This window comes from Mustela nigripes, chromosome 5 (assembly GCF_022355385.1).
Source record: "Mustela nigripes isolate SB6536 chromosome 5, MUSNIG.SB6536, whole genome shotgun sequence".
Classification (NCBI taxonomy): domain Eukaryota; kingdom Metazoa; phylum Chordata; class Mammalia; order Carnivora; family Mustelidae; genus Mustela; species Mustela nigripes.
Window position 1 is genome coordinate 137075192 of NC_081561.1, and position 15312 is coordinate 137090503.

The window sequence follows — 15312 nt, forward strand, 5'->3', positions numbered from 1 at the left end:
ACAAAATCATGCATTAGTAGCAAGTTCATTGAAAGTGGAAGATAAACCAATGGATTTTAATTGAAAAGAAAAAAATCACTACTTCAATTTCTACATTCCAACTAATCTTTAAGTAACTAGCACTTGTGAACTTTGGGTTTACTATCAAAGAAAAATATCACAATTACCGGCAAAGGCCACTGAAATACTCTTCCCCTTTCTAATCACGTATTTGTGTAAGGCCATAGTTTCTTCATATCCTCAACCAGATAACATATTGCAACTGATTGAATGAACAAGCAAATATGAGAATCCAAATATTTTCTTCTAAGCCAGACATTAAAAATAAACCCATAATGTAAAACAATGCTACTCTTCTCAGTAAATATTTTCTTACTTTGGAAAGTATAGTGTTTTTTACCCTAAAAAAAAATTACCTATAATAAGTTTACTGTTTTTATTTTAAATGAATGGATAAATGCTTTTAAATATTTTGTCTTAATTTTTAATGTTACAAATTGTGATAAAGAACAACCTACATAAACCAAAGTTTCTCTGAATTGTCAGTAATTTATAAATGTGTAGATTCCTGAGACAAAAAAAGTCTGACAACTTTTTATTTAGGTATAGAGTGATAAAAGACTATAATAGAGTAATGGCAGTCCTCTTTAACTAGAAATTGAAGAGAAAAACTCAAGTAGAAATGATCCAGATTTTAAGAAAGATATTTAGACTTACGAACCACTTAAACTACCTGCTTTTATAAATTATTTGAGAGAATTAACTGAGTTGGATTTACAGATACCATCTTCAGGTCCTTAAAGGAATCAGGCCCTTTAAATTCATTTTTGCACTATTAAATATACTGTAATATTTCCTGTAATTCATCTTGCTAATCCTCAAGCCACATTCAACAAGATATAAAGATCCAAAAGGTGAAGGAAAAATACTTTCACATACAATGGAACATTATTCAGTCATGAAAAGGAATGAAGTCTTGTCATTAATGACAACATGGGCAGACCTAGAGGGTTTTATGTCGTGTGAAATAAGTCAGAGACAAATACTGCATGATTTCACTCATACGTGAATCTGAAAAACAAAACAAAGGAACAAACAAAATGAAATAGGAACAGACTCAGAGACAGAGAACAAACTGCAGGTTGCCAGAGGGAGGACAGGCAAAATGGGTGTAGGGGAGTAGTTGATACAGTCTTCCAGTTATCAAAGAATTGTCATGTGAATAAAAGATTAAGCATAAGGTTTATAGTCAATGGTACTATAATGTTGTGTGGTGACAGGTGGTGGCTACACCTGTGAGCACAACATACAGAGTTATTGAATCACTATGTTGTAAACCTCAAACTACTGCAGCATTGTATTTCAACTATATTTCAATTAAAAAAAAGTTTACAGGACAGAACCCCCCACATCCCCCATAAAGAATTATCCAATCCCCTTTAAATGTGAATTACTACGTAGTACACCTAAAACTAATATAACATTGTATGTCAATTATAATTCAATAAATAAATAATTTTTAATGTTTTAAATAAATAAAATCCAGGAGTTTTGTTTCTTCTATCGCAGACATCTCTCTCTTAGGTTTATTGAGATGAAGTGATTGTGAAATTTTTTTTTCCTTTTTGTTTTATTTTTACCATATAAACATACCTATTGCACTTTACTGAATGTTTATGCAACAATACAGTGGTCGAGGATAATATTGCATCATAATGCATTTAAATTCTCTTTAGTTATACACATTCAAATGTTAGATAACATAGAAAATATCAGTCAACAAATACATAAACTGTTCTTCTAATGAAATCTTAGATATCCCCTTTTATCCTGAGCTTCAAACCACTATAATAGTTTTATACATTGTATTTATGTCTGTATTCCTCATTAATAACCATTAATCTTGTGTTCCATTAACAGTAAGTCTCCAGAAAAAATTAAGACTAAGCTATTAAAATATGTGTGGGGTAATGGCAATTATATGAATAATTAAATCTAATATATTTTCAAATTCAGTGAGCGGCTGTCTAGAATCCATTCTTTTACTAAATGCATTGCTTTGAAGCAAATATTTTTATGAAAAATGTTTTATGGTAAGGGTTTGATAACAATGTTAAGTCTTGACTGGTAGATAAGCTTTTCTTTCTTCAAATAGAATATCCAGGTGAAATAAGAAATACTAACAAAATGCAGATATTCCTATTATACAGATAACTACTAAGGCTTAAGGAAATTAAAGATTATGTAGTTAGAATCTAAGTTATATAAAATAATTAGGCATGTTATAAAATGACTTACGTATTTACATTTCACCTCTTTTTACAAGAGACTTGAGATTTCACAGCAGACTTATGACCACTCTGGTAAGGGGGCACCTGCATGGCTCAGCTCAGTGGGTTAAGCCTCTGCCTTCGTCTCAAGTCATGATCCCAGGGTCCTGGGATCAAGCCCAGTATTGGGCTCTCTGCTCAGCAGGGAGCCTGCTTCCCTTCTCTCTCTCTCTGCCTGCCTCTCTGCCTACTTGTGATCTCTCTCTCTCTCTGTCAAGTGAATAAATAAAATCTTAAAAAAAAAAAAAAGGACGACTCTGGTAAGAAACATGGAAGTAGGAGAAAAGGGAGAACACCCCATAGGGCAACTAAGATAAAACAAAACTGGAACTTGAGGTCCTTTTATACTATATATTAAATGGTATAAAATTTTATTTCTGTAATAGCTTTTCCCTGGGTTTCTCAAGGCTGTCCTATGACATTTGAAAGAGAAATTAAGTTTGTCGTGCATTTTCTCAAGTTTTATATTGGTAGGATATACTCAGCCTGCAAGGAAAGACTTGCATTGGTGTCCAGAAAATCCTGCATTCAAAATAGAAATAATAATTTCCTTAATAAAACTTGAGAAAGAGTAATAGAAAAGCCAAGCATCAAATTTCAATTAAAAATATGTAGTTAAAGCCCAGAGTTCAAATACTTATTTGATAGAATAATTGTATATTTATAAAATAGAATGAAAAACAAATGATGTTTCTAGAGAAGGACAATGGGAATTTGTCAGTAATTCTAATGTGACAGTAATTCTAAGAGAAAAGTTTCATGAGCTCTCCATATGTCTGTTCATTTAAATGCTGACTAGTTAACAGAATATACTGAATTTAAAAGGGCAAATGTTATTATTATATTCATTAAAGTGTTTTTTTTTTCCAAGCATTTAAAAATCACCCAGATTAGTTTAGACAATATTATTGTCTTACTCAATTTGGGCTGCTATAATAAAAATGCCATAAACTGAGTGGTTTATAAGTAAGAGAAATTTATTTTTCAGTTCTGGAAATTGGAATTCCAAGATCAGGGTGCCAGCATGGTCAGTTTCTGATAAGGGTCTTCTTCTAGGTTGCAGAATGCCAAACTGCTCTTTTCTCATTGTACCCTCAAATGGTGAAAAGGGAGCTAGAGAATTTTCTGGAGTTTTTTTAAATAAAGGCAATAGTCCCATTCCTGAAACCTCAACTCTCATAACCTAATTGCTTCTCAAAGACCCTATCTCCTAATACCATCACCTTGGATGTTAGGATTTTAACATATGAATTTTGGAAAGGCACAAACATTTGGTGACAGTCCGAAGCATTTATAAAACATATGGTATATGTTTATATTATATTTATATATATGTATGCATGTATGTATATATATAGAATATTATATATAGCATATAGATAGCGTATGACATATGCTATATGTATATATTATATATCAATTAAATTAACATATTATATATGTACACATACTATATATTTAATACATAAAGAAGGAAAAAGTCCACTATGTATTAAGTACATAATGAACAAGCCCACCCTCAGGAGTCAGTTAAAACTGGGAAGGTAAATAAAATATATAAAGTCAGAAGCAGGCATACAGAAAATGACAGAATCTCAATTCCAAAAGATTTTATTAGATATGAATCATAAGATAGATCCAACAAGATGTAATTTAAAAATTAAAAACCTATTTGTTGCACTCAGATCTCTCTAAACAACTATAAATTTATAGGAAAAGAAAAACATAACTTACACGATATGAGAAGTCAACTTCTGTGTCCAAAAGCAATTGTATCTATCTTTGAAAACCACAGCACCTGACCCAAAGTAGATCTTTAATAAATATCTATTGAATTCATTTGGATCATGTTTAGAGAATGTTGTTAGTAGTAGGCCTCAGAAGTGTCAAGAAAGCAAAAAGTGTCAAATGTCAAAAAAAAAAAAATGTTAATGGGACCTTCCAAAACATATATTGGTAGAAAGAAAAGTTTATAATCTTGCTCACTTTTTATCAGTCATGCCAACTTAGGGCATTATTTTTAGCTTTGGAGCTCTACCTTAAGAACAGAGAACTGACACACACACACCAAAAAAAAGTAGAAGAAGAACAGATGTACAAACTATAATGTGAATAGAAAAAATGGAAGCCTACTGAAAAAAAGCAAAACTATACTTTATAAGAAATAGCCAAAAGAAGCTGATATTTAACTTGTGGAAGAGACTACTTTGTTATTTTCAAATATATGAAATGGAATAATAAGCTATCATTTATTAAGTAACTAGTATTGTATTGTATACCTTATTTAATCCTGCTAACACACCTATAAGGTATTATTAACATTTTTTTACTGATAACAAAACTGTCACTCAGTGAGATAAAGTAACATATTCAAACTCACACAGCTACATAGTTATAAATCCAAAATTCACAAAATTACTTGAGCCCAAGGCCAGGGCTTATTACATTATCCTTATTTGTCTTTCACATGAAATAAGCTTAAACTTATTCTATGTGTCCTCAAGAGACTAAATAATGTCAGACAGATTTCAGTTCAATGTGTGTGAGGTCGTATACTAGTTTATATGAAAATATGTGGCAAGGTATTTTTACTAGTCCTTAGGAGATCTTTATGAACTTTTACTGATGAATTTATACCTTTAGTGTAAAAGGATAAAAATAATGCTGAAAATCGGTAAAGTAACCTATGATTAATGGAGTTTACCTGTGAGTTATCTGTTTTCAAGAAAATGGTAGAAATAATATGGGAATTAAATGTTCTTTCCAAGCTCCCTAACCTACTTCTCTTCCTGTTCCCCAAGAGTGTTGTTTTCTACAACCAACTCGGGATATCTAATACCAATGCATATTGTTAAAAGATATATACATACACAAATACACTTACAGTTATGAGATTTACTTCACAATTAGTGTTAATTTAAAAAAAAAATTAAACAACAGCAACCAAAACTTCTTACTCCTAGTTGATTTACAAATTTATCTCCAAAATTGAAGTATTCGGAGTCTTGGAAGTGAGGTATCAAATTTTAAAATGTATCAATATTCCCCAACTTTGTGTGGGCCGCTCCAGTTCCAGATGTTTGCGAAATTCCTCCTGGAATCTCTACACTAGGAAACGGACTAAAATAATGCAAACGTCTGATTTTGAGAACTGCTACTGAGAAGCTCATGTCCATGTGGGAAGTCTGTCAATAAAAGGGTAATAAACAATTCTAAATGGATCTTTGAGATTTAAGATGTGGAGGTTCACCATTATTCTTGGTTGGCTTTCCTGGATGCCACAACCCCCTGATTTCTGTAAAAAGCTCTTGTGCCTCGTCCCCACTAAGACAGAAATCAGATGTAACTAGAACTTCTACTTTAAGAGAAATTAGGGGAATATGGAATGAAAGGAACAGGTTTCCTACACAAAAGTTGTTTCTCACTTCTTTTTTCAGAGACCGGGCCACTTTTTTTTTTCCCCAGACAGGTTTGAAGGGTTGAAAATTCTCATTTAGTGATGTAAAAAAACATGGTTACGTTTGTGTGTACGTACGTGCAGGACTGAGGCAAGGAAAAGGCAAAGAAAAGGAGTTAGTGTAACCTGTCCCGAATGATTTCAGCAGACTTGAGGGCTGGAAAAGCGATGGGATGTAAGGATTGTCCCGGTTGCACCAGGCCAACGTCTTTCCTTTCATATTACACAAAGAAAACGGAGCTGGGAAAATAGACTGATGTCAGCCCCCTTTCTTATGCTTTACTGCTGCCAAGAACTAACTCTCTGTCTCCCCCGCCCCTTCCCTCCAACTCCCTTCCCCATTCTGCCCCTCCTTAGTGGTGTTTGCCGAATGGGGAGACAGACAGACCAACCGGTCGGATTGCTTTGCGCAAAATCCACCCCTTCTCTCTCCTCCCTCCCCTCCAGTCTCCGGATCCCGCACAGCCCTCCCTCCCCTCCCCGTAGCGGTGTGAGGTTGAGGATGTGTCTCTACTACTAAGGCGGAAGGAGGCTACAAGCAGTGGATAATGTCAGATCCCCCCTCTCCCATTCTACCTGACGCTCCTCTCTGGCTGCTCCAGGGCTGATCTCTGTAAGAAATAGCAGGAACTGTGGCAGCGGCTAGAGGAAGCGGCCGAGACGCGTGGAACCTGGAAAAGTCTGGGTGCTCGGGTTTAGCTCATAGCGAGGTCCCAGCCAGCCGTCAGCACCATGGACAGCAGCACCGTCCCCACCAACGCCAGCAACTGCACAGATTCCTATACGCACTCTTCAAGTTGCTCCCCGGCACCTAGTCCCAGCTCCTGGGTCAACTTCTCCCACCTAGATGGCAATCTGTCCGAACCATGCGGTCCGAACCGCACGGCGCTGGGCGGGAGCGACAGCTCGTGCCCTCCGACCGGCAGTCCTTCCATGATCACGGCCATCACCATCATGGCACTCTACTCCATCGTGTGCGTGGTGGGTCTCTTCGGAAACTTCCTGGTCATGTATGTGATTGTCAGGTAAGGAAGGCGCCAGGACTCCCACCAGAGACTTCAGCAGCTAATAGGGCATAAAGGGACACCTGACCCCCCAGGCAGTGTTTGGCGGGAGGATGAGAGAAGGGAGGTAAACAAAGGAGAATAAGGGGGTGACGATGAATAATAGAGTGGTTATTGTGAGTGCAAAAATCCACTTTTCGATTTTTCCTTCCACTGTTAAAGAAATCAAAAATTTCAGTAGCAGAGAAGTTGCCTTGGTAGAAGATGTAAAGCTCTGGGTGGGGGTGGGGAATGAATATATATATATATATACTTTGTCTTAGAGCTCACTTACACTGAGCCAAGAGGGTTCTTGGGCACAGAATCCCACAGTCCCTTCCACAGGAGCTGTGGAAACAGTAATTTGTGAATAATGGAAGAGGAATTCTAGTTAGGTTTCCTGGTGAGGAGACCAATCTCCTTCTCAGTTCTTTACAGACATGAACCTTGGCAACTTTCCTATCCCTGCTGGCTTACCTGTACTTTACTGCACCACACCACCACCCCCATTCACTTGTCACACTTGTCCTTACCCCACGGTTCCTTCTATCCTGAGGACACACTCAGTGAGAAAGTTTTTCTGGTGTCTCTCTGCAGTAAATAGTGTTGCTTTGTAGTAACAAATGTGACAGTTGTGTTGCCTAGACCATTTTGCAGTTGGCAGCTGCCAGGTCTGCTAGGGGAGTCACAAACTGAATTGGGAATAGACAGTGTGTTTCGGGAGAAATACAGAGCATGTCTGTTTTCCACATCCTCTGAAAGTGGAAGCCAATTAGAAGTGACCAAAAGTGCATAATTCTGGATTAAAACTATAGGAAGTTACAGTGGTTGCTCTGGGAGGAAAATCTGTCTTTATCCGTGAAATTATTTCAAGACTTTATGGCCCATTTTCTGTTTACCTAGATGCTCCAGGTTTATTTGGCAAAGAGTGTGCAAGCTTTCTATATTAACTGTGTTAGTGTTGGTGTGCATATTAAAGTCCTAATGATAATAATGGAATACTATATATGCATTTATGTTAAGGTAGATAAATATTTTAACACTTTAAAATGATTTCTAATTTGAGATGTTCTTCCTACTTGGGGTTATATGTATGTAGAGAACATGGCAATTTCATACTTAGTTGCAATATTTTTCATCTACTCAGCAAGTACTGCAGGTTTTAATGGAATTCCTTAATCATTTAACATTCATTTTTCCTATTATGCTTTCATGATCAAGTTCTGCGAGTTGTTTGTAATCGATTATTTCTTGTATGTCTGATTGCCTTAATTAATGATTGTTAAAGAATAAAACTAATTTCTCTAATCTTTTGATGAGGAATAAGATAAATAGTGTCTCTGCGAAAAGAGCACCATCTATTGAGAAGAAGGCTAACAACAGAAGGGAAAATGCAGAAAGGAAATCAATAGAATTTATTTTTTTAAATATTTACCATGTATAATGTAATACAAAGACTCCTATCAAAGCTAAAAACCCAGTCATACTTACATTTTTAATAAAAATCATAATTAAAGGCCTGCCTAATGAAGAGAAAATATGTTTCTCATTTGTCCTAAGAATATTCATAGAATCATAAGCTGATAGGGCTAGAAGGGAACCTAGAGTTTAACCTATGGTAGATGAGTAAACTGAGGCACAGAAAGTATTAATGATTTCTTCAAGGACAGTAGTTCATTAGTTCAGTAACACTGTATTAGTTCAATATAATATCTACCTTAGCCAATATAATTTTCTTGTTATTAGAGTGGTAAATCATGATTTGAGTTAATTCAACTAAAATATTGCAAAGTAAATTTGATTAGCAGTAATAATGTGGAAATAATAAAGTACCCCAAATTTATGTCTGGAATCCTGGAGAATAAATGATGAAGAGAGATTACCAAGGTAGAAATCCTGCTGTCTGCAACATAACCCTTTATTCACTTTTATTGCTTCTCCTGGTATTGTCCTTCCTTATTTTTCTCCCCTCTAGCTTATGCTTTTCTATAAAGAGTGAGCCACAACTGGCTGTGAAATAAAGCAGCAACTGGCTGTGAAATAAGAAGATTGGTCTTATTTCAGTGTTTAAGTGATTGCTGGTTGATTTTCTTTTAAAGGCATTACCTCTGACCTCTTGATGACTTGGAGAAGCATAGGGACGTTGCATCTTAGTAACAACATGACACTATTGCTTTACTTCTCTTTACCGAAAGTTGGAACAAAATGCAGTAGGATTTGAAAGGTCACCCCAAATATCCAGCTATGACAAGTTGGGTGTTTAATTCTATAGTTAAGTAACCCTCTGGGAATATGACAGTAAAACAGAAAAATGGACAATTTAGTGACCAAAAGTAGTGAAGAAAACATTTGGGGATTGAATAAAATGTGTTTATTTAGCTTAGAATATTTAACTGGACTATCTCCAGGTTGTAGTGTTTTCACTACAAAATAATAGTTCAGAGATATTATTGTCCCTGTTAAAAAGATGACTATAATGCTACATCTTATTGAGGTGAAATGCTTACTTCCTGATATTATTTAAAATTCAACAAATACTTTTGAATGGTCAAGTGCAGTTAACTGTCACGTTACAGTCTTCTATCCAGATCAAGGTGATATTTATTAGAATGTTTTAATACATCAAATGAATTATGAGTCTCAGATGACTATAGCAACCAAAACAACAACAAAAGTAACCGTCAATACAGATGCCATGATTCATACTTTTTTTGCTCTATGTCTCAACTCCACCATCACCATACCGTCATCAACAACATTATTAAATAGTATTAACTTAAGTAGAATTCTTACACTGTGCTATGCTAAGGAACATAAGGGAGGAAAATAGATACTATCACATGATCCAAAGATTTAAAATCCAGATGTTAAATGATAAAAATATTAAAACTACTCACCACATGGGAACTTTTTCAGTTTAAAAAAAATTACTTGCAAGGTAATATTATTATAATAACATAATAATATATTAATAATAATATATTAATAATAATATAATTATTATAAAAATTACCATAGATTCTAAAGAAATGGAGATAAAATATTATAAAATTTAGCAATTATTTCAAATGGGATGATACTTTATTATTGTCAAGACTGTTTACTAGGGCACCTCACTGACTCAGAGAGTGGAGCACACAACTCTTAATCTTGAGATTGTGAGTTCAAGCCTCACGTTAAGAGTGAAGATTACTTAAAAGTCAAATTTTTTAAAGAAATGGAATTTTTTTTAAATTAACCAAAATAGTACACAAAGTTATAGCAACCAGCATGCTTCACTTTGTGAGAACCCTTGACCCAAGTATAGAATTAACCTTAAATTTAAAAACTGATATTGTCACACATGTATTTATTTTGTGATATATTCTTCCAAAAATTTGTTCATATAGTCATGAATATGGCCTATGCACACACTATTTTTAAAAAGTAAAGGGTTGGAAACCATTAGATCTTTATGAGCTATGTAAACCATCTTTCCCAATAAATTACCAATGAAGAGTGCCCAATATTGTCTTCATTTTTCAGATTATTTCTTAGTATGACTAGATGAATTCTCAATATGACTAGTTATCAGAGCAGAGCATTTAAATATATGAAAGATTTTATTGTCATTTTTCTTTCACTAAAAAGTATTTCTCATTTTAAAACACTTGTTCTATATACTTAATATTTGATTTAGGTTTAAACTATGAAGTGATCAGTCATGCCTGATTGGAACAAAACTACAAGCTTTTTTACTTCATATATAAGTTGCTGGGAAAATAAGGAATAACAATACTTTATGTAAGTTTACATATGTTGTATTTATATATATACATCTATCTACAAATACATATATACATATGAATTAATTTCAGTGCTTATGTCCCTGAATATGATCACTAGTAATTTTTATAAAATAAAAGTTTTTTATTTAGAAAGCTCAAATACCAATAAAGCTCACTCTCTTTTTCTAAAGATTTTTTTTTTATTTGACAGAGAGAGCGATCACAAGTAGGCGGAGAGGCAAGCAGAGAGAGAGGGGGAAGCAGGCTCCCTGCTGAGCAGAGCGCCTGATGTGGGGCCCAATCCCAGGACCCTGAGATCATGACCTGAGCTGAAGGCAGAAGCTTAACACACTGAGCCACCCAGGCACCCCTCACTTTCTTTTTTTTAAAACTGTAAAATATCCTAGTTAGAGGTTAGATTCAAAGGGAAAAAAGAAAATCTGTCTTTGACGTAATGGTTTACATGAAAACATAAGAATTTAATTGTATTCCTTTTACTTCACAATGGAGAGCTTCTAGTATCATCTATTACAATTTCAACTTTAACTGCTGTTTCCCACACAGGTGCTAATTCTGTTGGAACAGTTTTCTTCTGTGTGTCCCGAAAACAAAAGTTACTTTTCATTTCCTCAAATGAATGCTATGACTGTCATTCACATAGTGTTATCAATCCATTTCTTTTCCTTCTCGTCTTTCCTTCTTGAAAGAATGAGCTATCTTATATTTTATGCAATATTTCCAACATAAAAGAATGTATAGAGAGTAATAGAAGATTCTTCACCTTTAAAAATTATATATAATTATAATAATTATATATACTTCTAGTAATATATATTATATATAATAATATCTATTATTTGTATATATTATACAATATGTAATTCATAATTATGTATGGCTATATATTATATAATACATAATTATATATCTATAATAATGTATCATTTATAAATTACATTATATATATATGTAATATATGTATAAGAAACTTCCTTTTTTCTCCTATAATACTGCTTCCCCAGAGACTATTATTAATGCAAATTTGGTGGTTATTATTCACATGAATATTTTTAAACTTTTATTTCTGATATGTTTTTCCACAACAAAATATAATCTTTTTTTCTTTTTTTTTTTTAAGATTTTATTTATTTATTTGACAGAGATCACAAGTAGGCAGAGAGGCAGGCAGAGGGAAAGAGGGGGAAGCAGGCTCCCTGAGGAGCAGAGAGCCCGATGCAGGGCTTAATCCCAGTACCCTGGGATCATGACCTGAGCCAAAGGCAGAGACTTTAACCCACTGAGCCACACAGATGCCCCAAAATATAATCTTTTAAACATGTTCTTTGAACTTTACATATTAAAATTTATATTTTACATTAATGTTAATTTAGACATAATTTCACCATTTTCCCAGAATTATTCTAGTTCTAACAGATCAATGATAGAAACAAGATGTCAAGGAACTAGCCCTGCTTAATACTTTTAACTTATCTGTAAATCTTTGTTAAAAATCATTGTAAAGATTTCTTTGCAAGTGTTTTCTTGAACTAATATTTTCATTAATACTTACATCCAATATTTGGGGAAAAAAATTTCTGGCAACTGCTGCAGTAAGTAAATCTGTTCATAAATATAACCTACTTATAATTTCTCTATTCCAAGAAGGAAATAAAAATAATTGGTTTCTGACTACTTCAAAATGTCATTCAAGTAATAAATGCTAACAACACTTACTTCCAGATTTTGAATATCTTAGAGAACTTTTTACATATTAAAGTTGAAAATGTTACTTCTTCCATTATTCCACTTTAGGTATTAGTTGAAATAAAATTATTTTGGTTTCCATAAATAATGTAAAACAATGTGACATTTTAAAATACGTTAATGGTAAATACCAAGACTAAACATGCGAAATGTTAAAATATGAGAATTTCCTATCTTTAACCTTCATAAAATTTAACTTATATGAACTAAAATAATGATTTATGACCGTAGTCTCCAAATTTGTTTATAGACCTAGACACTTACTTCAAGAACTTGTAGGCCAATACATAAAAGAGATCAAAAGAACTATTCAGTATTAATCACATGCTGCGGCCACACAATACTGCTCAACTGCTACCCCCATCCTACACTCCACTGCTGTCCTCAAGGTACCTTCAAGGAATTTCTAGAGCACCCTCAGGTCATATTGTAAAACAATGGTTTTCATAATGTTTCAGACACTTGTTGTATCTCACCTCTCATCCTGAAGCTCACCTTTTACTTCAGTGATTTGTATGACTAGTTTGACTAGTTTGACTCACCTTTTACTTCAGTGATCGGTATGACAGTTTTGCCAAGATACAACTTGTTAATTCTCTACCCTAGCTACATCTACACCCCTTGCCTTTGGCTCTGGAAGTTCTCCGATTCCACCACCCTCCACAAAAACCATTGTGATACAACTGATCAGAAAGTGTGAGGGAGTTGCCACCCCATGAAACAACCCCTGACTGGGGAAATGAGAGACTGTGGATGAATGTCACCTAAGCTTCCTTCTATTCAGTTCTAAGACGCAGACCACAAGGCACATTAGAATTTGTGTTCCACATTGTGTCCATTTCAAGAAAATTCTTTTCCTTCTTTCTTGCTTCACTTTCCTACTCCCCCACTTCTGGTCCCACTTCTATTCCCTACAGTTGCTTTCCAAAATGATTTGCCTTCACACCAATTCCTGCTATTTTATAATGGGTTACAACATTTTGGCACAGTAAAATTTTACTAATAAACAATCTTTATAAAACCTATAGAATATAGGTAAAATTTTACTAATAAACAGTCTTTATAAAACCTATAGAATATAGGTTTTTCTATTTTTTTAAGATTGTATTTATTTATTTATTTGACAGACAGAGATCACAGGTAGGCAGAGACAGGCAAAGAGAGCAGGGTGGGGGCGGGGGGGTGGGCGGGAATCAGGGTGGGGGCAGGAAGCAGGCTTCCCTCTGAGCAGAGAGCCTGATGCGGGGCTCAATCCCAGGACCCTGAGATCATGACTTGAGCCAAAGGCAGAGGTTTAACCCACTGAGCCACCCAGGTGCCCCTAGGTTTTTCTTAATAATTAAAAAGTTCTTAAGAAAAATTTGAAAGTAACCCAAATTTGAACAATGAAGAGAGTTCATGAGTGAAGCTTTTCCTTTTATTTGTTTTCCTGCCTCAGGATTCAGGGAAGTCTTTCTTAGTACATTTTTGCTTTATGACAACAGTCATGTGTGGTGTCCAGATTACTTCTTGAGTTCAAGAGGATGGTGGCAGTAGGGTCTCTTATATGGAAAAGAAATAAAACCTCTGTGCCTTCTAACAAATTATCAGAAGACAAAAACTACCACCCCTTCCTTCTCCACAGATTCCAAGTTGTATAATAACTATAAGAGTTCTTATAGAAACTGGGATCAAGAAAATTTCAGCATCCTCAAAGTGAGCTGAAACATCAGATACAAGAAATGTCATGTATAAGAAACATTTTATAATGAGTTTGTTTGAGGACCTCCTTTCCCTTAGCCATCTGTGTCGCTTCAGGCCACTTTCTTTCTCCACAAATTCTTCAGGCTGAGGGTCCTTGAACCAAGATAGACATTTAGAATGGAAAGGTTACATGGAATAAAAACAAAAAAAGTGGCTTTAGCTCAGAACCCTAAGTGCCAACTGAGATTCAACTTCAAATTGTTCTGTGCCTCATTCTCCTCACCTACAAAATGTGAGAATTAAACTAAAAATCTTGGAGTCCCTTCTAGTAGTAAGAATTCCTATGGCAACTTCAAGGACTGTTTCTCCATCATTTTTGTAGCTGTACTATATCGAGAAAAAAGTAATGATCTACCAAATTAAATAACCTTGGTTTCATTCCCTCTCACCCTTTGGATTCTAAATAAGCTCAGATGGAGTCTACTAGAGAGAGAAAATGCTGAGCTGTCAGTTTTGTGCTTGTCAGTTAATACAATGAGACTAACCGAAAGCAATAGTCAAGACTTTATTCACTCATTGTGAGAGTATAAGCAAGACATGAAACAGGAAAAAGGTGTCAGCTTCCCACTCTTCAATTTTTCCCAACAGAAGACACCAGGTTACATGTATGAGTATAGATGCGACAGAGTGGGGAAGAAGGCCATCATCTTTTTGTACAGAGGGCCCCCCAAAACACATTTTATTTACCCACGGACCAGAGGGAGGGAGAGGCAAAAGAATAGGAATGGGAAAGTATGGGGTAAGAGAGGGGAGAAGTTTTTTCCAGAACTCCTGATATGGAGGTCTCTCAACAGAGACACTTGGAAATAACCTTCTTAAGGGCTCCTCAACAAGGAGACTTCAAATGGAGGCTGTTGGACTAGCAATATACATCTTTTCTTTTTAATTTTTTTTATTAACATATAATTATTATTTGTTTCAGAGGTACAGGTCTGTGAATCATCAGTCTTAAACAATTCATAGCACTCACCATAGTACATAACCTCCTCAGTGTCCATCCCCAAGCCATCTTATCCCTCCCATCCCTCTCCCCTCCGGCAACCCTTAGTTTGTTTCCTGAGATTAAGAATCTCTCATGACTTGTCTCCCTCCTGGTTCCATATTGTTTCATTTTCCCCTCCCTTACCCCTACGACCCCCCACCCTGCCTTTCAAATTCCTTACATCACAGAGACCCAAAGATTGTATGATAATTGCCTTTCTCTGATT

At 35.0% G+C, this 15312-nt stretch overlaps 1 protein-coding gene across 1 annotated transcript in view; it reads left to right on the top strand.

Moving 5' to 3' along the window:
• Positions 1–6519: 6519 nt before the first annotated feature.
• OPRM1 (opioid receptor mu 1) overlaps positions 6520–15312 on the top strand; it is a 57697-nt gene continuing 48904 nt past the window's right edge. The window contains exon 1 of the mRNA XM_059401315.1: positions 6520–6812. Coding sequence (XP_059257298.1) covers positions 6520–6812 — 293 coding nt within the window. The remainder of the gene's footprint in view (positions 6813–15312) is intronic.